We start from the raw sequence: 26,179 nt of genomic DNA, 5'->3' as shown, positions 1-26,179 counted from the left end.
GTATGTATTCTTACATACCTGGTTTTTTTTCAATACTCACTTTTCAGCCTGTATTTCTTTTTCTTTCTGTAGATCAGAATAAGACCATTGTAGTTTTCTTATTTCCACTTGACTGTCTTCTAACTTTGACTGTAGGTCTCTGATTGTATTCTGAAGTGACTGTTCTCTCTCAGCATACCCCTCCTTCACCTTGGCTAATGCTGCCTCCTTTTCACGCCCATATCTATCCATTTCAGCATGTCTGTAGAAAAAACAGTCATGTGTCATTCCTTTTTCTAATCACTACTTATATATGAAAATGCAATCATACAATTATATGTACCTCCCACGTTCTCCTATTTAAGCTGACCTAATCTTTAAAACACACAAGAGTGCACACGCTGAAATGTCTCGCCTTCTATACTAATCATTGATATTATGTAGATAGTCCTAAGTATAAAGCTTTATTACAACTGTCTCATAAACTTAACATTAACCAAGATAACTAAACAAAGACCAATGAACCATGAAAATGAGGTCAAGGTCAGATGAACCATGCCAGGCAGACATGTACAGCTAACAATGCTTCTATACAACATATATAGTTGACCTATTACTTACAGTTTAAGAAAAATAGACCAAAACACAAAAAAAAACTTAACACTGTGCAATGAACCATGAAAATGATGTCAGGGTCAAAAAAAACCTGCGCTACTGACATAAAGATCATAAAATATTTCCATACACCAAATATAGTTGACCTATGGCATATAGTACTGTGAAAGTACTTTTATTCGTGGGGTACCAATTTTCGTGGTTTTCGTGGATGACTTAATCCACGAATTTAAGTGTCCAACGAAATAAAACAACCATTGTCCAAATCAAGACATGGAAAGATCCCCATCAAGGTGACTACTGATATGATCTAGAGAATATATTGAATAACCTCGAATTTCAGAATACTTTAATGGCAAAACTACAACTGCATGCAGGATTATAACCATTTAATCTTTGATAACCTAAACTGTACAACTTTTAATCTTTTCATTTTCTTTTCATAAAAAAAGTTTTTTTCCATGAAAGTCAGATTTCCGGTATTGATATGCAAGTATAATAAAGTGTTCATTTTATAATATCCTCATAGTTCTCGTACATATGGGAAAAATTAATTTCATGCTGGGCTTGATTTTAAAATAAGAATTATTTGACAATTATAGATATTCTTACAGCATTTGTTTATGATACTGATTTCTTTAGGTGTCTTCCTCGAATGTCAACATTCTATATGGTACCTATTCCTTGAATGCCAACAAAAATATTTCAATAGATGTTTATATAATAACAATAGGTGTTTTTATAAGTATTTAACTGTTAAAAATAATTAATGAAATTTATAGAAATGCAACATTTGATCACTTTCTCATAAGGAAAAATAGAAGATTTTAGGGGTAAAATTATTATGAATTTAAAAAAATAAAGAAAATTAAAATGTTTCATTACTTTTAATAAAAAAAATATGTTTGGAATGAATATGTTAATATTAACATAAGAAATATTAAAAATTTAATGAAATTTTAGTTTAATACAATTATTTCAAACTAAATAAAGGATATAAGAGATTTGTTTAGTTCCATATAAATCTAAATATTTTATTATTTTTATAAAACATAAACTATATGAAGATTTCAGTTGTACAATTAATGAAATTTAAAAAATAGTTTACTTCTAAGGATATTACAGAACACAACTATAGAAATATTGAAGAAAAAAAAACCTTCAAAGTCCAAAGAGTCTATTGTAAAATTTGTGAAAACTGGAATCCTTACAGTCCTGACTTTGTGATGCAACACTTTTGAAAGTTTCATTTTAAGAGAATCCATATTTGTTCAAGCAGGAGCAGCAAAATATGATTTTTTACAACTTAACAAACATGAACTAGATTTAGCTACCTGTATTTACCTATTTGTTTAATTAGTATGATTTTTTTGATAAGCATGCACTTTTGTTGTGATAACTACTTGCACCTATTCCTTGAACGCCAACATAATTTTACAGGTAAATTGTCGGTAGAACAAAGGATGTTGGCATTCAAGGAATAAACCGGTGACATGTGTATGGCCTAATTAACACCTTTGATGGTCCTTAATCTGATGATCACTTTATCTTGGGTTAATTAGTGTTGTCATTACGATTTCCAGGATCAATGTTTACTTTACAATTTCCTTCAATTCAGACTATTTGTAACTTTCGTTTCTAAAGGCTTTAATTTTTCTAAATTTTTTTTAGAAAACTAAAATCCACGAATTTAAAAACCCACGAACATGTAAATATTGCTAAAACCACGAAAATTGATACCCACGAATTAAAGTACTTTCACAGTATTAGATAAAAAGACCAAAACTCAAAAACTTAACTTTGACCACTGAACCATGAAAATGAGGTCAAGGTCACATGACATCTGCCCGCTAGACATGTACACCTTACAATCATTCCATACAACAAATATAGTAGACCTATTGCATATAGTATGAAAAAAAACAGACCAAAACACAAAAATTTAACTAAAACCACTGAACCATGAAAATGAGGTCAAGGTCACATGACATCTGCCCGCTAGACATGTACACCTTACAATCATTCCATATAACAAATATAGTAGACCTATTGCATATAGTACGAAAAAAACAGACCAAAACACAAAAATTTACCTATAACCACTGAACCATGAAAATGAGGTCAAGGTCAGATGACACCTGCCAGTTGGACATGTACACCTTACAGTCCTTCCATACACCAAATATACTAGCCCTATTGCTTATATGGACTTGACCACCAAAACTTAACCTTGTTCACTGATCCATGAAATGAGGTCGAGGTCAAGTGAAAACTGTCTGACAGACATGAGGACCTTGCAAGGTACGCACATATCAAATATAGTTATCCTATTACTTATAATAAGAGAGAATTCAACATTACAAAAAATTTGAACTTTTTTTTCAAGTGGTCACTGAACCATGAAAATGAGGTCAAGGACATTGGACATGTGACTGACGGAAACTTCGTAACATGAGGCATCTATATACAAAGTATGAAGCATCCAGGTCTTCCACCTTCTAAAATATAAAGCTTTTAAGAAGTTAGCTAACACCGCCGCCGCCGCCGCCGTAGCCGTAGCCGCCGCCGTAGCCGCCGCCGCCGGATCACTATCCCTATGTCGAGCTTTCTGCAACAAAAGTTGCAGGCTCGACAAAAACCATACATGCTATAAATAGTTTAAAGTTTTATATCATTCAAAGGTAAAATGCCATAGATTTTAGTTTCCTATAAATATACTGTCCATTGCAATCAACAGGAACATTTTAGCTCTTATCCTTCTATCCTGTCAAATAGCTTTTAACAGTTATGTATAGGAAGTCTATTTCATTCATTTAAGTAACTTTCATAACATGTGCTTTAAGTGGAACAATCTATTACTTGGAAAAGTATAGTATCTATTGGTGCATGATCCTAGCATAATCTTGACACTAAACATCAATATAAATGTAGTTTTAACATAAACAATTTAGAGTTGTAAACTCTGTGAAGATTACATATAAAGTACTGGTACTAATTGATATTATGGAGTAGTACTGGAGTACTTGCTCTGGAAAATATTTACAAAATGGGAACACAATTTTACACTCTGTGTTACCCCGTATTTGTCACAGGGTTTCCGCTGGCGGTCGCCATTTTCGCAATTTGCGAAAAAATTAATGATTGTGGCGATAAAAATTCGTCGTTTGCGAAAGAATTTGGCGAAAGAAATATATAAACCGATTTATTTTCCTCCATCTTGTTTATTTACTTTTTTTCGAGTTTCTTGGACTTTACCCGATCAGACAATACTCGGAATTCACCTTGACCTCATTAAGATTTAGACAGAAAATCAATAATCAGCTGATTGCATTTTATAGCTATCGACAACAAAGGACTAATTAATAAAGGTGTTGATTGAATTGTTTCACAAAATGATATGGTCAAATGGCTTCCGCTATAAATGTCACATACAGAATTTATTTACATCTTTGCGACGCACGTGTTTGAAGCAAACTTTTGACATCTCTCCCTTTAAAGATAGTTTTGAAAAGAAAGCTGTTGTTGTGACGAAAATTGTTCAAAAGCAAGAAAAATCTCCGATTTAAAACTTTAATTCTTTTATCCTTTGACTTTAATAAAGTCGTTTGAGTGACACATGCACGTGTTTCAAGCATAGTTGTACGTCTCAACTTTTTCATTTACGATGGTCAAGAAAAGAAAACTGTCGTTATGAAAAAATCTATCCAAAAGGCTGGGAACAACCCCTCGAATGAGAGTAACCCTTCAATGTAATGACTACACATGAAATGAGCCTCAGAGGGATCAATTTCATGTGATAAAAGCTTTTGTTTTGTTGTAAAAATTATTTCTTAGTACAAAAGGGCACAACAGGAAAAATATATTTATGTTACTTGGCGAAAAAAATAATAAAGTGGCGAAAAATATATTGTTTTGGCGAAAGAGGTGGCGAAAAAAATAATTGACCCAGGGGAAACCCTGTGTCATATCTTTTCTAACAAATGTTAATCCTTACATTTCAAAAAGTCCAAGGAATTATTAAACATAATTAATAGCTTATATACTGTGCGACAAACTTGTTTTTATTTAAAAAAAACGTATCTTGTAAACTATGTAAGGGGAGCTTAAATTTAGCAACTTTGTTACTAGTGGTCATGTTTGGGCTATTTTCACATTTTTTTAACATTGTGAGAAAAATATTTCTCCTCACTAGTGAAAATTTTGTTCTCGCCAAATGATTGGTCAAAATTAAAATATGACGTCAAATTTTCTTGGTTTCCTCTGAGTTTTTCTATTGTAATGTCATAAAAAATGTGAGCATACCTAATGACGTATCATATAAAGAACACAACTTTCCGCAAATGTTTGAAAAAGAAGGATAAAAATCATTAGAGAAACAGATTCCACCACTACATTGCACTATAACTTGTGTATTTCAATATTTCTTCACTCTTAACTGTTAAATTTAAAGCATTTATAAAGCTTGGCAAGACTTGCACTTTAAATATAAAAATCTAACTGTCTTGAGTGGAGAAATATGGTAACACACTTGTTGCAGTGGTGAAATCTATATTTCTCTGACAGTATCAATGAGCTAGAAATGTCATTAATGTAAAGTGAACCAAATGACTTCTGTGTTTCTCTACAGACAGACAAAACTTACTTACCCACAGACATACTAGTGCAATTAAGTGAATACACAAGGAAATGAAAGAAAAGAAACAACGCAACAACGCAACTGTCAAATTGTATGTTTCCTTGATTAGACGGAAGGGTGTGATTGAGGACAAGTGTTTATCTTAATACTTTAAATAATTACAATAATTTACTTATGACTGATGTATAATAATAACCTATTAACTAGGACAACTTACTTCCTTTGAAAGTCTTCCTTCATTCTATTCATAGACAATTCTGTCTGTTGCAATCTATTCTCTAATTCTGTTGTTCTGAAGTAAAAAAGATTTATTACTATAAAGGTAACCAGATGCTTCGCAGGGTGTAGCTTTATACTCCTGCAGAGGTTGAACCCTGAACAGTTGGGGTATGGACACAACATTCAAGCTTGATAAAGCTCTAAATTTGGATTGTGATTAAATAGTTGACACAGCATAGGTTTCTGACACAGAATGAATGTGGTCTAATGAACTTAAAAAATTTTTTTTGCTTTTATGCAATACACTATGCTGTTGAATATTTATCCCCTCAAAAATAATATTTGAAGAAATTTTCTTTCTAATTTCTGAAATCTGAAATTAGAAAAATTGTCTGGCTGGAGTTTGTCAGTTTGAATGTCTGTCTGTCTGGAGTTTGTCAGTTTGAATGTCTGTCTGTCTGGAGTTTGTTGGTTTGAATGTCTGTCTGTCTGTTTTTCATGTACCTACTTAGCAGTATACATAGCTTTACAATCAGCAAGCTCCCAGTCTTTCTCTTTCAATATTTTATCAAGCTGTAAGTTGCTTGTTTCCACCTGTTTATATTCATCTGAATTCTTTCTTTGCATTGACTTCATGATTTCTAGTTCCTTTGCAAGTAACTTGGCCTGAAAAAAAGTATTTTGATTTTTATACAGTTTGGAAATTATAGCTTCCTTATAGGGTTAAAGAAACCAATATGCAAGAGTATAATAACATGAATATTATGTATGTTTTGATTGTTAAGTTTATGTGATACTTGTAGCAAAACATTAATGGAAATAAAAAAAAACATTGATTTTTACAAACGATCAATGTATTTTAATGAAAATGAGGTCAAGTCAAATGAACACTGACAGACAGCCCCCTTACAACCATTCAATACACCAAATAACGTTGACCTATTGCTTATAGTATCTAATAAACTGAAAAAATTAATCAAAGAGCTGAAAGCTCTGAGGAAAAATGACGCCACTGCCTCTAATATTGGGATATATTTATGCAAGTCTTGATTTTCACATACTGTAATACGTTTAACATTGCAACATGTCTCGTAAGCATATAATTGATATTCGTATATGTGTGTGTGAAGTGAAGATGACAACTGACCGTTTTTTTTTTAGTACAAATGAATAGGTCAAGAGTCAAGACTATCTGAATGATCTACAATATCCAATGACTACTGGCTGTTTTTTTGTACAAATAAATAGGTAAAGACTACCTGAATGATCTACAGTATCCAATGACTACTCACTAGTTTTTTTTTTGTGCAAATAAATATGTCAAGAATACTGGAATGATCTACAATATCCAATGACTACTAGCTGTTTTTTGTACTAATAAATAGGTCAAGATTATTTAAATGATCTACAATATCCAATGACTACTGGCTGTTCTTTTGTACATACTAAATTAATAATAATATAATGATAGTAATTTTTTTTTATCAGAACAGTAAATAGAAATAGTAAAAAATGCTCCCGAGGTGTTATATATAGGACTAATTACCCACATACTCATTACATAAGTTACTAGTGACATAGTTATTTCTTTTACTTGAAGTAAATTCGATTTCTGTAGATTTACACAATAGCATAATGTTGTTATACTAGTTTTATTTCACCTTAAAGATTAGACAAATAGGGATACTCCTTTGATTCTTTATTTCATGTCAGTCAGGTCGCTTTGTATGAAACTTGTAACCACTTCTCTGCCATATTGATTTAACAACTCTGCCCATGACCCATATAATTGATATTCATTCTTTAACCATATATCATAGTTAGCTAGTTTTTTTATGTTGCACTAAACCACCATCTTTCATGTCAAATTTCTGTCTCCATTTAAGTTATGCCATTGTATTGAACCATCATGGTATTACGGTAAACACAATTTCAAGTAATTATGCTGTTATAATGGGTCACCATATATTCAACTTGGGTGGCATTCCAGTTATTGAAATTTGTGTCAGATTAGAACAATGAACTAGGCCTTTTGGAATTGATCTCAAAATTTAATATGGAGCCATAGTATACGCCCCCTGTTCGGTAACAAAAATAAACAAGCTTGAAAGGATACATGTCAAGCGGAAAAATTTATCACCAGAGATTACAAGTCAAGAGAATATGTCTCCAAAATGCTTGCCAAACTGGAACTTACTTACAAAAAGATCTCCCGACAAGGACGAAACAAGGTGTTGAAGCCAAAATTAGTATTTATGTAAAAAGTAGTTGAGGGGCTGATTCACGCTATTGAACCAGACGAATTCCTCAAAAAAGCATGCCCGAAGAGAACCATAACTGCTGAGAAATTCAAAGAATACCACGCAACAATTATTGTGGAAAAGCAAGTAAAGAATAACTCTAACTGTGAGTGTTTTGACATTCCACCAAGTAAAACACCGTACAATATTAATTTGCATTTGTAAGACAGTGATCGCGTCGAATCAGCTAGACGACACTGTTGTGCACGCATCAAATGTAGAGAGCTTCAAATCTGTTCTCACAACCGGCCAATAAATTGGCAGCGATCTCTCAAACCGTTATATTAAAGCCAGCATCAACATCGACAATCTATTCACATGTCATACAGATACAGTCTGTTACAGACTCTGCTGCTGTAACTTTGTAGACAAAGATATCTTAACAGTATATAATCTTCAGATAATGAAGGACTACTGAAAACCTAAAGAAGAAGAAAAGAAGAGTCGGACCGGCCCAGTGACGAGTCTGCGTCGTTAATCACTAGCCCGATGCCCCAGACTAGGCTAGTATTAAATTTTCAGCTCGGACTAGTAAATTTTAATTATCGCTAGCCCGACCGGACTAGTAAGAAATATAACGTCATATGTTATTTGAACATATTTGAAGTTTAGATTGACAATTAATGCAGAAAAGATCGTCAAATAAATGTGTACGAACGTAACAATGTCTAAACTATCGAGATCGATAATTATACATTTATCCTTAAAAATCAATCAGAAACGTAAACCAGTCGCAATTATTATTTTCGGTACTTTGATCCGTCTTGTAACCAGTAGAAAGTGAACCAACACGGACACATTATATTTTCTTATAATAAAGGCAGTTGTTTGTAAAACGAAAAGACTATCAAGTTTTCCCCCGATTAATTATATATCTTTAATGTTTTAACAATGTTTTAGTTTTATTTCACATAATCAATAAAGTTATAAAAATAGATTTATGAGTTTCTTAACAACATCGTGTTCGTACACTTCGATCTTTTTGGTAATAAGAAGGTACAGAGACCATGTATAATCAAATGATTCATACACACCGCGTTGGTATTAATTTCCGATTATTCAAAACTATGTAAATCTGGATAAAGACCAGTATATATCCAATGAATGTCAAGGTGATTCCGATTAGTACTTTTTTAATGGTTGTTAAGTTGAAATGGTAAGAAAGGCTGACATTATTTAGGAGAACTTTTTTGTCTAGCGATTGCTGATCATTGGTGTGTGAAAAGTCCAGAACCATGTCAAAACGGATCTATTTGTTTGTTACGTAGATAAAAGCAAAAGCTTATGAAAAATATAACAAAGGGAAAGCTCATAATACCATTGTGGTAGCAATAAACATATGAACAGATCAAAATGTTTTATTCTGTAAATAAATTATGTAAGCTGGTTCCGGGATGATTAGTACACAATATGATAACACAAGCAGATTCCAGTTTGTACGTAAAATAGTAAATACGAAACAAAGCGCAGTAGGTGAAGAAATGTAATGGAAAGTAAATACGAACAAGCGCGGAAGGCAGAGAAATGTAATGGAAGTTCAGGTCAATAGTATCGGAATCATGCCGCTGAAAGCGTCATTTTTCCAAAAAATTAAAGAGCTTAAAAGCTCTGAGGGAAAAGACGGCCAATGTTTCTAATATTTTTTTGTATCTTTTGATAGTCTTCATCCAAAGATTTAGAAAAACATGTAAAAAGGTTGATAATATTGAAATTAATGCTGGTTAATTTAATTTCATTTCTTTAGTCAAGAATTCATCATAGAGCCAATTTGGACCAATAAAAGAGATTGGCACCTTTTAATTCAAAACATTTAATCAAAGTTGAAAGTTAATTATCTAAAGTTCAATTGAATTCTTTCATTCAATAACTATAACAATATACTTTTATTTTTTTTTATTGTATACCACTGAACTGCAAGCTAAAGCATTTCTCCATTTTTTGTGACAGGGCTCTAAGATTTTTAATTTTTTTCTCCAATAAAGTGAGGACTGAAAAGTCTATTTAGTTTTAAATTTCTATTTAAATATGTTTAAACCACAAAAAGCCATTTGAAAATTTTATACCATTTTTTACCATTGCAATGATTATGTTAGTACACAAAATTTTGTTTTAATGGAAGACTACTTATCATATAATAAATATCAGATTTTTAGTGTTCAGATAAATAAACTTTTCTTAAGTTGGATAATTACTCATTAATTTGAGGTGCTCCTGTATTGGATGAGAGATTCTCAATACAGTAACAGAAAAGAATGAAAACTGATGTTTTTCTTCCCAATCCCATGTATCCCCTTTGTTTACCGTGAAAGATGACCTACAAATCAAAGCATTGCATGTTTGAATCATCTACAGCATACATACTTATGTTTTTAAATAAGCGAATACCGATTTCTTAATTGTACACAATTTCTGTGAATGATTTTAATAATGAGTAAAGGCTATCCCTGCTTCTGCCTAGTGTGGAATTCCAACCATGACGTCACTAGTTGGATATATTTAGAATATTTCGTAATAGAGATTTTTCCAAATTGTAAAAGAAACGTAAATTATGTAAAGGAGAGCTCACGATACCATTATTTCACAAGAAACAGAAGGCAAATGTGTAAAAAAGTGTTTAAAGTCAATCTGTTTATTTGTGTGTCTCCTTCTCATCAATTCAGTATTAAATTTTGAGGTGTTTTCCACCAACTATAAAAAAAACTAGAGGCTCTAAAGAGCCTGTGTCGCGCACCTTGGTCTATGTGAATATTAAACAAAGGAAGCAGATGGATTCATGACAAAATTGTGTTTTAGTGATGGTGATGTGTTTGTACATCTTACTTTACTGAACATTCTTGCTGTTTACAATTATCTCTATCTATAATGAACTTGGCCCAGTAGTTTCAGTGGAAAATGTTAGTAAAAATTTACAAATTTCATGAAAATTGTTAAAAATTGACTATAAGGGACAATAACTCCTTAGGGGGTCAATTGACCATTTCGGTCATGTTGACTTATTTGTAAATCTAACTTTGCTGTTTACAGTTTATCTCTATCCATAATAATATTCAAGATAATAACCAAAAACAGCAAAATTTCCTTAAAATTACCAATTCAGGGGCAGCAACCCAACAACGGGTGGTCCAATTCATCTGAAAATTTCAGGGCAGATAGATTTTGACCTTATAAACAATTTTACCACTTGTCAGATTTGCTATAAATGCTTTGGTTTTTGAGTTATAAGCCAAAAACTGCATTTTACCCCTATGTTCTATTTTTAGCCGTGGCGGCCATCTTGGTTGGATGGCAGGGTCACCGGACACATTTTTTAAACTAGATACCCCAAAGATGATTGTGGCCAAGTTTGGTTTAATTTAGCCCAGTAGTTTCAGAGGAGAAGATTTTTGTAAAAGATTACAAAGATTTACAAAAAATGGTTAAATATTGACTATAAAGGGCAATAACTCCTAAGGAGGTCAACTGACCATTTCAGTCAAGTTGACTTATTTGTAAATCTTACTTTGATGAACATTATTGCTGTTTTTAGTTTATCTCTATCTATAATAATATTCAAGATAATAACCAAAAACAGCAAAATTTCCTTAAAATTACCAATTCAGGGGCAGCAACCCAACAATGGGTTGTCTGATTTATCTGAACATTTCACAGCAGATAGATCTTGACCTGATAAACAATTTTACCCTATGTCAGATTTGCTCTAAATGCTTGGTTTTTGAGTTATAAGTCAAAAACTGCATTTTACCCCTATGTTCTATTTTTAGTCATGGCGGCCATTTTGGTTGGTTGGCCGGGTCACCGACATATTTTTTAAACTAGACACCCCAATGATAATTGTGGCCAAGTTTGGTTTAATTTGGCCCAATAGTTTCAGAGGAGAAGATTTTTGTAAAAGTTGACGACGACGACGGACGACGTACGAACAGGTGAGCTAAAAATGAGTGACGTGAGAGACTTGGAAGTCTGGCCAGCCACATAGGGAATTGATGGCTTGAAGCCGTCTTTCCCAAAAACTTATCACTGACCAATGAACCATGAAAAAATTAGGTCAAGGTTCAAAATAACCCTGTCAGACACACATTGACACCTAACAATCGTACTATACTTTAATATAATAGACTAAACCAAATAAAATTGTCTAAGGAACCATGAAATGAGGTTGAGGTCAGATAAACCTGTCATACAGATATGTAAACCTGCAATCATTTCATATACCAAATAAAGTTGTTATATTGCTTATACATATAGTATCTGAGAAATAGACCAACACATAAAAACTAAACATTGTCCAATGAACCAATATATTTAGGTCATAGATGTCAAGGTCAAATTAAACCTGTCAGACAGACATGTACTCCTCACAATCATTCCATATACTAAATATAGTTGACCTATTGCTCATAGAATCTGAGATGCAGACTTGACCTCATAATTTTAATCTTGATCCCTGATCCATGGAATAAGGACAGGGTCAGGTGAACCCTACCTTTCAGACATGTAGACCTTGCAAGGAACTCATAGCAAATACAGTTATCCAATTTATAGTTAGTGTTAGTTATCTAATTTACCCTCTTTAAATAAAGAATTTATTATTATAATTACTCATAATAAGTGTACAAGCAGTCACTGAACCATGAAATGAGTATGGACATATATGACAGACGAATACAAAAGGTATAGTACACTAAGTATGAAGCACCAAGGTCTTCTACATTTTGAAATATAAAGCTTTAAACAAATAGTTTACGCCATTAATGTTGTCACCAAACCTGCTGCCAGATCTAGATTGTAATACCTATGTTTTGCTTAATGCAACTTTTGTTACCAGCCACAAAAAAAAACCATGAAGTTCAAATGTTGTAGTCAATCTTATATGCAGTGTAAAATGATACATGGATATATTTAGAATATTTTGTAATAGAGATTTTTCCAAATTGTAAAAGAAACGTAAATTATGTAAAGGAGAGCTCACGATACCATTATTTCACAAAAAACAGAAGGCAAATGTGTAAAAAAGTGTTTAAAGTCAATCTGTTTATTTGTGTGTCTCCTTCTCATCAATTCAGTATTAAATTTTGAGGTGTTTTCCCCCAACTATAAAAAAAACTAGAGGCTCTAAAGAGCCTGTGTCGCGCACCTTGGTCTATGTGAATATTAAACAAAGGAAGCAGATGGATTCATGACAAAATTGTGTTTTAGTGATGGTGATGTGTTTGTACATCTTACTTTACTGAACATTCTTGCTGTTTACAATTATCTCTATCTATAATGAACTTGGCCCAGTAGTTTCAGTGGAAAATGTTAGTAAAAATTTACAAATTTTATGAAAATTGTTAAAAATTGACTATAAAGGACAATAACTCCTTAGGCAGCAACCATTTGATTTTCTGGGGGGGGGCTATGGTTTTTTTTGGAAAAAAAAGTTTGTTTCCAGGTTTTGGTGAAAAAAATAATTTGTTTTGGACCCTGAGTAAAAAAAATTGTTTGTTTCACCCTCAGCTGCCACTATATGTAATGCTAAAATTGAAAGAAAAAAATTGTCTTCGGTTTGTCGCAATAGATTGTTCTTCGCCGAAGGCGAAAAAAAAAGTTGGCACAGAAAAAAAAACCATAGCCCCCCCCCCAGAAAATCAAATGGTTGCTGCCTTAGGGGGTCAATTGACCATTTCGGTCATGTTGACTTATTTGTAAATCTAACTTTGCTGTTTACAGTTTATCTCTATCCATAATAATATTCAAGATAATAACCAAAAACAGCAAAATTTCCTTAAAATTACCAATTCAGGGGCAGCAACCCATATACACTAAGTATGAAGCATCAAGGTCTTCTACATTTTGAAATATAAAGCTTTAAACAAATAGTTTACGCCATTAATGTTGTCACCAAACCTGCTGCCAGATCTAGATTGTAATACCTATGTTTTGCTTAATGCAACTTTTGTTACCAGCCACAAAAAAAAACCATGAAGTTCAAATGTTGTAGTCAATCTTATATGCAGTGTAAAATGATACATGGATATGTACTTGTTTAGATTATTTTCCTGAAAAGAAGTGCAAACTTAGTTTTAAAATGATCTTGTCAAGTGCCCTGAATTGAAGTGATTTCCTTTTTATTCTAATATTTTGGCTTGTGGCCGGAAAACACTTAAAATATCTACATTGAATTATGTTATCATGTCATAGAATATTTTCCTTTATCTTTCGGGTTAAAAAACAAATGTTCATTCCTTGGAAGAACATACATGTACATAGCTAATCATATTCATACATGAAGCATGTCGACTAAAATGTCATCAGAATTTACTAGATTTATCTTAAAGCTATCAAACATGTTGGATGAACAAGATGTTTCTAAAATGAAGTTAGTGATACAATTGGATCATGAAGAATTTACGGAGGATGAAGAATTTTCACATCTCAGGTTTCCTTCTGATTTGTTCAAATATTTATGGAAAAGAAATTATTTCTCCAAAGAGGATCCGCATCCATTAATCGATCTTCTGGATACTATTGAACAATATGATATAGTTCGTTTGATACATCAACATACTGGACAGGCTATTTAAGGTTACAAAAGCCAATTGTACATAATTTGTTTTTGATAATTTATTGTGACAAGCTTATTGTGATTGACTACAGAAGTGAGATGAACAAACAAACGTGAGGAGAACAATCATCAACTGTAAAATTACTATACATTTATGGACTGTTAACGTAAAATTCCTCGTCACCAAATGATTATGTTATGCACTAAAAACAGTTTTAAACTTACAGGACTTAAAAACAAAAATAAGAATATTTCACAGTTCATTAAAAGACATGTATACCTAACAGGAAACGTTATTCTGACAATAATCAGACCTATATCTATCATGTCGTGCAAAATAGCAAACAATTAAACACCTAAAGGATTTGAAATTAAAAATGAGCAGATGACCGCTCATGAAGGTAATATCAATCACTGGAAATTAAAAAGTAATCATTTATTTATCAAAATGAACAGTAAAATAACTTAAAATATTAATGTTCACTTATTTTGTGATTTGCCAGAAAATATTTATTTATAGACACAGATGATGAAATAAATTTGTTTTTATTTGGACTTGTATAATTTATCATATGATGGAATGATGTTTTGCTTAGCACTGTAAATAAAGGTACATTGAAAGTAAAAATATGCACAAATCTGAATGAACAAGCTACATTAAAAATTTCGGTAAATTTAAATAGGCTGTATAATTTGGGTTGGGTGAGGGCTGGGAGGGGATGTGTGAATTTTAATATGTGTATTACTAAGTGTTTCTTTATTCTATATTTGGCAAGAGATATAGAGTGAGGGTTGAGATCTCACAAATAAAACTGAGAAAGGAAATGGGGAATGTGTCATAGCGACAACAACCCGACCATAGAGCAGACAACAGTCAAGTTTAACCCCGCCACATTTTTGGTCTTGTTCCAAGTCAGGAGCCTCTGGTCTTTGATAGTCTTGTATGTTTTATAATTTTAGTTCATTTATATGTTTTGGAATTTAGTATGACTTCCATTCTCACTGAACTATTATACGTTTTTATTTAGGGGCCAGCTGAGGCCCACCTCCAGGTGCAGTATTTTCTCACTGCATTGGTGGCCTTCGCCTGTTATCTGCTATTTGGTCGGATTGTTGCCTGTTTGACATTTTCCCCATTTCCATTTTCAATTTAACAGTCAGGCAGTCTCCAAAAACACGGTTTTATAGATTGATGTACCTAATCTGACAAAATCAGGTAAACTGTTAAAGGCTCCTTTTTTATTTTTTAATTTAGCAGGCCTCCGAGTGCCAGATTTTCTCACTATGTTGAAGACCTATTGGTGGCCTAAGAGCCTGACCCAAGTCAGGAGTCTGTAATTCAGTGGATGTCGTTTGTTTTTGTGTCACATATTTTTTTTTCCTTAATTTTTTATACAAATGAGGCCGTTATTTTTCTCGTTTGAATTGTTTTACATTGTCATGTCAGGGCCTTTCATAGCTGACTATGCTGTATGGGCTTTGCTCATTGTTGAAGGCCGTGCGGTGACCTATAGTTGTTAATGTCTGTGTCATTTTGGTCTCTTGTGGACAGTTGTCTCATTGGCAATCATACCACATCTTCTTTTTTATATTGAACTGTTTTACTTGACAGATAGACATGTTTATCATGAATTTTTTACATACAAAATATATTTGTCCTTTTACTCATAAAAGAGATCATTACATGGTAACTGTATAATCAGCCGATGAACCATGAAATTTGTTCATGAAAAGTGGCCCAGGCTGAATTGTCACAGCAAAAGAGCATCTGTTTATAAAACATGAGGTCATCTACCATCTAAAATAAGTAATTTTCATAAATATAAGGTCACTGGAATGGAATCACTATATTAAATTTTGAGATATTTCAGTAGCTAAGGTAATGAAAGGAGATAGTTGTTAGAACTTTTAAGTATAACAAAATTGCTAGCCTGTAGTGTAATCTTTCCTATCACTCTGTAAGTGTGTTTTGTTCAAGAGGGGCTGCATAACAGAGACCGCCATTGAGAGCCTGTTTCCTTTTACAATGTATACAGGAAATGTAAATTGATAAAATTGTCAATCTCTCAAAGTGTTTCAAAGTATTAAAGGAAGTATCTTTGCTGTCTCCTGGTTCTTCAATGGATTGATCAATAATCAATCATGACATTGCAAATTTTCACTAAAGTTTTTAATTTCATATATATTGGCTGGTTCATTCTGTGAAATGTCATCTGATGAACAAGGAGCCTCTTATATTCAATTCCTGTTCCCTTGGTTATTTCGGTCATTATTCAAATTTGCATATATTTTTATTGTTCAACATTAAGAATACTTTGGTAGTATAAAATTCAAAATGTAGCTTTTGCAAATTTAATGAAATTTTATCCAAGTAAACACAATCTTTTAAAACAAGAAATAACAAAATACATAACAACAAGGTTGGTAAAAAGTCCAAAAACTTCAATAAAATTGGTCAAATCAAAGTATTATCACTAAATAATTCTTATATGATTTGCACATTAGGGAAAATGTTGATATGATTGGTCGAAAGGACTTCTGGTAGTTGATCTTGCTGTTGTTTATTTTTCAATAGATGATGTTGACTGAACTTCTATTCATCACCAATGTAAACAAGATGGCGGCAATAATAACACTGACATTAACAAAATTTATTTTCACTGAACGTTAATCATTAAATTACATAATAAACACAAAAACATTCGTTTGAATGATAATAAAGAGTTTTTGTAGTTTTTTATTATAGTAGAAAATTTTATTGAGTACATTTTTTTGCGTTAACCAACAAATATATTCATGCGCCAGGCATATTTAATGACACATACAATTTATGTGTGATAGAGGCTACGAGTGTGAAAAAACATATTCCTTATCTCCAATTTTAAAGAATTATAAGGATTAAATGCCTTTTTAAAGGAATTTATTGGTGTATAAACTGGACCAAGTCACTTACAAACATATCAACAACAAATGGAAGTTTTTAACGACCTTGACTGGCTATACAGCCCTCGCACGGTCGGCTCGGTGCCCGAAGGCGATTGGTGAGCGTTTGAATAATTTTTGCTGGCATTGGTCAGGAACAGGTGGGGGTGGCCATTTTGGAGGTCGCCATCTTGGTTTTTTGAGTTCTTTTTGGTTTGTTTACTATTTTTGTTGTTATTTCTTCACAACGGCTGCTTTCAGGGCCAGTTTGGTCAGCTTGGCATCCCGCTAACCTGGATGATGGAGTACTGGTAGATAAGTCTTGGACGTAGTGCTAAAGATGACAGGAAGCGTTATCAGGACCAAAGCCGTGAGGCAGTGAAATGAAGGTCAATCATCTAACACCTAGGATACAGCCCTCGGACCATAATCGGCATAATACTCCCCCATGATACAATGGGCTTTGGAGTGCATGTTAACGCTGGAATACGCCAACTACTATGTTTACTGTACAGCATTGGATTGGTATCTGTCATCTAAAGTAGTAAGTCGCTGATCATCTAACTGCAAACCCTCACCGAAGATAGCGGGTAAAGGAGAGCTGGCCCAGCACGTCCGTTCAGCTGTAATGACTGAGACGTGAATGATTGTATAAACATATTATAAATGTCCTTCAGACTTTTATTTGGTTGAGAGTGAATTGGTCGAGTTTATATACCAATAAATTCCTTTAAAAAGCTGTTTAATCCTAAAAAATACTAAAATTGAATGGATTATGTCTCATAATTATGTTCAGATGAAAATTACAGTATAACAGTGTTCTCCCCAGGCCGTTTTAGCGTCGCGGTACCGCGACGCTATATTTTTTCACCGTGATGCTATAATAATTCCCGCGACGCTATAATTATTTTGAAGATGCTATATTACTTGTCCTCAATTTTGAACTTTCATCTATTATCGATTATGATCATAAGAATTATATCACCTTAATTAATTGTAATCCCTTTAAGTCGGACACTAAAGGCAATTAAGAGATTAAATAGCGAGGTGTTAATTGCCCTCAGGGTGATAACTGTTTGGATGCGAATATCCCAAGCTGACACTTAATTGTGACATGACTTTTATTATACTGTATAATATGGCCAACTTCACATGATTGCAAACAATAGTATCAAGTATGAGAGCTTTCAGTCATATGATTTCAGAGGAATTACTTTCAAAATGTGGTACATTTTGTATTGTCAAAATACTTTAAACAAGAATGTGTCCCCAGTACACGGATGCCCCACTCGCACTATCATTTTCTATTTTCAGTGGACCGTGAAATTGGGGTCAGAACTCTAATTTGACATTAAAATTAGAAAGATCATATAATAAGGAACATATATACTAAGTTTCAAGTTGATTGGACTTCAACTTCATCAAAAACTACCTCGACCAAAAACTTTAACCTGAAGCGGGACGAACGAACGAACGGACGGACGGACGGACGGACGGACGAACGAACGGACGGACGGACGGACGAACGAACGGAGCCACAGACCAGAAAACATAATGCCCCTCTACTATCGTAGGTGGGGCATAAAAATAGTCAAAGTTCTATAACTCCTGTTAAAGTGTAGGACCAGAATGAAGGTAACATATGATCAACTACACATGATGTCAAACAATCCTAATAAAACATCAGAGGAGTTGCAATCACATGGTGTTATTGATGTTATTGCAAAAAAAACTGTGGGTTCATTTTTATGTGTTGGATACCAATTTTTGTGGATTTTATGGATACAGGTAAACCACTATTTTAAATGTTCAAAGAATAACAAATTTTCAATATGGCTGTATGCAGACTTTACAAAAACCAAGAAATCAAATATCTGAAGAAAAAAAAAAGTTTTACTCAATCAAAAAAAATTGGTACCCATTTAAATTAAAGAACTCAATGTACTAAAAACTAATCAGAGTGTCACATATCCCTTAAAAAGGGTAGAATAAACAAGGGGCTCTAAAGAGCCTGTGTCGCTCACCTTGGTCTATGCAGGAACATATATATTGACGGGACTTGACACTACCTGATTGTAGTCGATTTATTGTTGTGCCATCGTAAATAAAGATACAATACGGAAACAGACATGTGTTTAAAACTGACTCACTATTATCCTAAAAAATTCTGATAATATCAATAAAATGTCATTCAAACTAGTTTTATAGTGATGCTAGTGTATCAAACTTGTATTCTGTCACTTCAAATTTGTTAAAATTGCAAGCAGTTCATCACGGAACTGTGCAGAATGCAAACAAGGTAATAAAAAAATGGGGGCCATTGCCGGGATGATTTACAAATTCCAAAACTATTATAAAACACTTCACATCAAATAAATCAAACTTATTTTAGTAATTTTATATGACAAAATATATCTTCTAAATGATAAAACTTGTATTTATTTATGATTATAGAGTTATGTGGTTTATTTATTGAGCAGACCAATAGTTTTTCAGTCAGACGCTACCAAAATCCATAAATCTCGGGAAGTCTTGGGGAGTCAGAGATGTTTTCAATTTTATACTGAAAGGGTATCAGATTCATTTGCCGTTAGGTATAATGTTCCCAGGTGTATGTGCATATCATAAACGAATAAAAAATTACAAAATTTACAAAAATTTATGAAAATTGCTTAAAATTGACTATAAAGGGCAATAACTCCTTAACGATTGATTGACCATTTTGATCATGACTTATTTGTAGGTCTTACTTTGCTGTACATTAATGCTGTTTACAGATAATAACCAAAAACTGCAAAATTTACTAATTCAGGGGCAGCTTAACATCATCAACCAAACAACAGGTTGCCTGATTGTTCTAAAAATTTCAGAGCAGATAGACTTTGACCTAACGAACAAATGAATCGTCGTCAGATTTGCTTTAAATGCTTTGGTTTCTGAGATTTTAGCCAAAATTGCATTTTATCCTATAGACTATTTTTAGCCATGTGGGCCATCTTGGTTTGCAGGCAGGGTCATCGGACACATTTTTTACACAAGATACCCTAATGATGATTGTAGACAAGTTTGGTTAAATTTGTCTAAGTAGTTTCAGAGGAGAAGATTTTTGTACAAGATAACATAAATTTACGAAAAATTGACTATAAAGGGCAATAACTCCTTAAAGGGTCAACTGATCATATTGGTCATGTTGTCTTTTTTGTAGATCTTACTTTGCTGAACATTATTGCTGTTTACAGTTTACCTCTATCTATAATAATATTCAAGATAATAACCAAACACTGCAAAATTTCCTTAAAATTACCAATTCTGGGGCAGCAACCCAACAGCGGGTTGTTGGATTCATCTGAAAATTTCAGGGCAGATAGATCTTTATCTACCTGATAAACCATTATTTTACTTTATGTCAGATATGCTCTAAATGCTTTGGTTTCAGAGATATAAGCCAAAATATACATTTTACCCCTATGTTCTATTTTTAGCCATGATGGCCATCTTGGTCACGGGACACATTTTTAAAACTAGATACCCCAATGATGATTGTGGCCAAGTTTGATTAAATTTGGCCCATTAGTTTCAGAGGAGAAGATTTTTGTAAAAGTTAATGACGATGGACTCTTTGGGCCAGGTGAGCTAACTAGAGGCTCTAAAGAGCCTGTGTCGCTCACCTTGGTCTTGTGCATATTAAACAATGGACACGGATAAATTCATGACATAATTGTGTTTTGGTGATAGTGATGTGTTTGTAGATCTTACTTTACTGAACATTCTTGTTGCTACAATTATCTCTATCTATAATGAACTTGGCCCAGTAATTACAGTGGAAAATATTTTCTAAAAAATTTATGAAAAATGTTAAAAATTAACTATAAAGGGCAATAACTCCTTAAGGGGTCAATTGACTATTTTGGTCATGTAAACTTATTTGTAGATCTTATTTTGCTGAACGTTATTGCTGCATACAGTTTATCTCTATCTATAATAATATTCAAGATAATAACAAAAAACTTAAAATTACCAATTCAGGACAGTAACCTAACAACGGGTTGTCCGATCCATGTGAAAACATCAGGGCAGACAGATCTTGACCTGATAAACAATAAAACCCTGTCAGATTTTCTCTTAATGCTTTGGTTTTTGAGTTATAAGCCAAAAACTGCATTTTACCCCTATGTTCTATTATTAGCCGTGGCAGTCATTTTGGTTGATTGGCCTGGTCACGCCACACATTTTTTAAACAAGTTACCCCAATGATGATTGTGGCCAAGATTAGTTTAATTTGGCCCAGTAGTTTCAGAGAAGAAGATTTTTGTAAAAGATTACTAAGATTTACGAAAAATGGTTAAATATTGACTATAAAGGGCAATAACTCCTTCAGGGGTCAACTGACCATTTTGGTCATGCTGACTTATTTGTAAATCTTACTTTGTTGAACATTATTGCTGTTTACAGTTTATCTCTATCTATAATAATATTCAAGATAATAACCAAAAACAGCAAAATTTCCTTAAAATTACCAATTCAGGGGCAGCAACCCAACAACAGGTTGTCGGATTCATCTGAAAATTTCAGGACAGATAAACACTTTTACCGCATGTCAGATTTGCTCTAAATGCTTTGGTTTTTGAGTTATAAGCCAAAAACTGCATTTTAGCCCTATGTTCTATTTTTAGCCATTGGCCATCTTGGTTGGTTGGCCAGGTCACGCCACACATTTTTTAAACTAGATATCCCAAAGATGATTGTGGCCAAGTTTGGATTAATTTGGCCCAGTAGTTTCAGAGGAGAAGATTTTTGTAAAAGTTAACGATGACAGACGACGACGGATGACGAACGCCAAGTGATGGGAAAAGCTCACTTGGCCCTTCGGGCCAGGTGAGCTAAAAATGAGAGTGTTCTGTAAAATGGGACGAAAGGAGTTGCATTAGCAAGGTGTCATTGTTTCAATACAAAAAAAAAAGAGAAACATAACTACCATAAAAATTGTTAAATAAATCTGATGCCAGTTAAGAGAAGATGATGACAAATTATGATACCAAATTTGGAAGCCTTGCATCAAATGATCCCTCAGTATTGTGTGTTCAGAACTGGGTTACTAAAAACTTTGGCTTAATCAAGGAAGGAAGAAGACCATTATTATAATCACCACATAATGGGAAGAATAAAGAATTGCAGCTGTTTTGAGCAATAAAATTAAAATTCGTTAAAGTAGTGCATTCACTGGATATATTACTACTTCTTACCTTCAGTTCATATTCCAGAACTTTACTGTTCATTTCATTACTGTTAATTCTGAACTCATGTTCTCTCTTTTTCAGTACATCTTCATAACCTGTTGTTTAACCAAAATAAATATTAAATTTAATCCACTTTACTCTTTTCAACTTGTTTCCTCTTTTCAACGTCTAAAGACATGTCAGAGTTCATGTAGGTATTATTTTAATATTGACTCCAGAGGAAATTTTCCAGTTGTCTTTTCTCACGAATTCCTCAGGTAGGTTGTAAAGAAATAACAATTTATAAACAGGTACTTTTGCTTGATTAAATGAAATATGTGTGCTCTTTTTTCCACATAAGGTGACATTTCTATTACAAAAAAAAAAGATCTTGGAAAACCTAAATGTAAAAGCCATGTCTTTGTATCTACTATTCTGCTAGGTGTTTTACAACTTACACTTTGCGTTGGAAATTTTATAAGAGATGGACATCATGGTTCACCTTTTCTAAAACCAGTTTTGTAGTATAAACCAAAAATTATTATTTTCTTACTGAATAGGGTAATCTTTTCATAGAGAGATTAAAATGAAAATATAATATGTTATTTTGGGATCTTCTTAAAGTAACTATAGCAACAGTGTCATCGAAAATAGCTATTTAAATTTTACCATGCATTACAAGAGCATAGAAACTTTTAACAAGGATTTGGAAAAATTACTAAATGATCCAAGATGATGCCTTGTTAAATAGATTTTCAAAAAACTGAAGAAAACACACAAAACAGATTAAAGTATTCAAATAAGTTGATAAAGGTAAAACAGGTTATCAAATCTTTGTTATTTATCATTTTAAAGGGTCAAACTCAACATATATAAATATAAAAGGACATAATATGATTTGCATTGAGACAATTCCCAACCAGAGACCAAATGACATAGATGTTATCAACCATATGGTCCCACAATGTCAACTCTTTTAATATGCTATAAGTGATAAGTAGTTACAGAATAAAGAAGGCAGAAAAGATAAAAGGGAGAATAGAAAATGGCATTATATGATAAAAAAATATAAAATATCACAAATTCTTAATTACAACAGTCAATTATCTCCCTTGTATTTCTTGTTTATATTTAAATTATGATCACAATTTCATTCCAAATCTATGAAATAGAACATATCAATAATTTACTTGTTTATGAAATAGAACACATCAATAATTTACTTGTTTATGAAATAGAACACATCAATAATTTACTTGTTTATGAAATAGAACACATCAATAATTTACTTGTTTATGAAATAGAACATATCAATAATTTACTTTTTTATGAAATAGATCACATCAATAATTTACTTGTTTCTAATTCCCTCCTCTGAGTATCAAGCTCTTCTTCAACCTCTGTCATTTTCCTCTGAAGATTTCTTTTAAACTGCTCAAATTCTTTTCTTTCATCTTGTAACTCAGCATCTTTATTGCTGTGGTAAAGGAAATGAAATTACTTTTAATTATTTTTATTGAAAAAACAATTCCTTATTCTAAGATTTAGTTACATATTAGTGTTTATATCAAAAATAATCTTTAACCAAATGCAGAAATGACCAACAAAACAGGGATAATTGTGAAGGGTTGAGATCTATAAAAACTACTTTAACCATGACAAATTTGCATGCGCCAGTCCCAAATAAGGAATCATATCCAGAGTTTTGTGTCACAACTAAATGTTTGTCTTTATTTAGAGTGCTTGATGTAAAGGTTGATATTTGGCGGTTTCTTTTAAATTTATTCACAAATTCTATAACCGATTTAAGAGCTTGACATATTGTAAAGACCCCTACATGTATTGTCAATGAATGAATGTTGACCTCTAGAATCTTTTTTGGTTATATTAGTTTTGTCATTAGAGTGATGTCTGTTGACTGCTGTCATACAAGTAAGAGGTTTACCTAGCTTTAAAAATAGGTTAAATCCACTATTTTCGACATAATAAAATGCCTCTACCAAGTCAGGAATATGGCAATTGTTGTCCATTTGTTTCAAGCGTTTGAGCTTTTGATTTTGTCATTTGATAAGGAACTTTCCGTTTTGAATTTTTCTCAGAGTTCAGTATTTTTGTGATTTTACTTTTTGTTAATGTTAACTCCACAAATGTTTGTTATTCATAAAATAGTATTAAAAGTGAAATACCATTTAAATGAGTCAACTTCTGCCTGTTTTTCCTTAAGTCTTTGTTGATAATGTCTCTGTAGTTCATCCTTGGCTTGATTGTCTCTACCTATCACTGATTTCAAGTCATCTATCTGTATCTTTAGTTCACTTGTCTCACCATTCTTTATGCTCAGTTCAGTTTTTAAATCTAAATAAAAAAAGAAAAACAGATTAAAAAAAAAGCTGTAGAAGATGTCCTTCACACTATTCACAAATTACCTATAATAAAACAATTTTAAATAGTGTTTTCTTTTTAAGTTTTGTATTTTGAATGTAGTTTCAGTAAGTAATAAATCAAATATGAGAATTTAACACAAATCAGAGAACATACATTTGACTGCTTGTGTCCCCTTTTAAGATGTCTATTGGAAACAAGGGAAAGACATACATGTAATTGAATCTGATCAATTATTTCAGCTTATCACAACTGTAGTCAAGTCATAGTTATGGTATAACTGAGCATGCTAGATTTGTTCTTCAAGCAATTAAATACTATTAGAAGAAACCAGTGAAGACAGACCAATCACAACCTCAAGTTTAGGTGGTTTGTTAAAATGTGATCACTTACCTACAAACATTTTATCATATCTGTCTAACTCTTGATCTCTCTCTTCTAAAAGCTTTAAATTATACTTAAAATCTTCCTTTAACTTCTGAAGTTTGGATTTTTCTTCATTTAACTGTTTGTCTTTTTCAACATAAGCTGCTTCTAAGGTTTCCATTCTGCACATACAAATATACAAATAAAGTCTATAAGTTAGAGATTAATTAAATGAGATATTATGTACCTCAATGAGACAACAACCTTAGCTTTCAACAAGTTTCCTATTAATATAGAAATGGTAAGAAATCTGAAGGTCACCTTCAACAACAGACATCCTCCCAAATCATACCAAATAAAATTGAGAATGGAAATGGGGAATGTGTCAAAGAGACAACAACCCGACAAAAAAAAAACAACAGCAGAGGGTCACCAACAGGTCTTCAATGTAGCAAGAAATTCCCGCACCCGGAGGCGTCCTTCAGCTGGCCCCTAAACAAATATATACTAGTCCAGTGATAATGAACGCCATACTAATTTCCAAATTGTACACAAGAAACTAAAATTAAAATAATACAAGACTAACAAAGGCCAGAGGCTCCTGACTTGGGACAGGCGCAAAAATGCGGCGGGGTTAAACATGTTTGTGAGATCTCAACCCTCCCCCTATACCTCTAACCAATGTAGAAAAGTAAATGCATAACAATACGCACATTAAAATTCAGTTCAAGAGAAGCCCGAGTCTGATGTCAGAAGATGTAACCAAAGAAAATAAACAAAATGACAATAATACATAAATAACAACAGACTACTAGCAGTTAACTGACATGCCAGCTCCAGACTTCAATTAAACTGACTGAAAGATAATGATTTCATCATATGAACATCAGGCACAATCCTTCCCGTTAAGGGTTAAGTATCATACCATCATAACATATATGAGAAGAACATAACCCGTGTCATGCCAACAACTGTTTTTAGAATAAATGTGTTTAGTTCC

At 32.7% G+C, this 26,179-nt stretch overlaps 1 protein-coding gene across 4 annotated transcripts in view; it reads right to left on the bottom strand.

The window, feature by feature from the left end:
• LOC143046277 (coiled-coil domain-containing protein 57-like) overlaps window positions 1–26,179 on the bottom strand; it is a 46,433-nt gene that overhangs the window by 14,170 nt on the left and 6,084 nt on the right. For all 4 annotated transcript variants that reach the window (XM_076219362.1, XM_076219366.1, XM_076219363.1 and 1 more), the window contains exons 3-9: window positions 25,207–25,361; window positions 24,618–24,786; window positions 23,787–23,908; window positions 22,459–22,547; window positions 5,958–6,115; window positions 5,448–5,522; window positions 41–241 (exon numbers count right to left, since the gene is read on the bottom strand). In XM_076219362.1, the coding sequence (XP_076075477.1) occupies window positions 41–241; window positions 5,448–5,522; window positions 5,958–6,115; window positions 22,459–22,547; window positions 23,787–23,908; window positions 24,618–24,786; window positions 25,207–25,361 (969 nt within the window). The remainder of the gene's footprint in view (window positions 1–40; window positions 242–5,447; window positions 5,523–5,957; window positions 6,116–22,458; window positions 22,548–23,786; window positions 23,909–24,617; window positions 24,787–25,206; window positions 25,362–26,179) is intronic.

The sequence above is a fragment of the Mytilus galloprovincialis genome, chromosome 9, assembly GCF_965363235.1.
Source record: "Mytilus galloprovincialis chromosome 9, xbMytGall1.hap1.1, whole genome shotgun sequence".
In the NCBI taxonomy this organism is placed as follows: Eukaryota; Metazoa; Mollusca; class Bivalvia; order Mytilida; family Mytilidae; genus Mytilus; species Mytilus galloprovincialis.
Note: the sequence above shows the minus strand (reverse complement) of the source record. Positions and strands in the feature narration are given on the sequence as shown.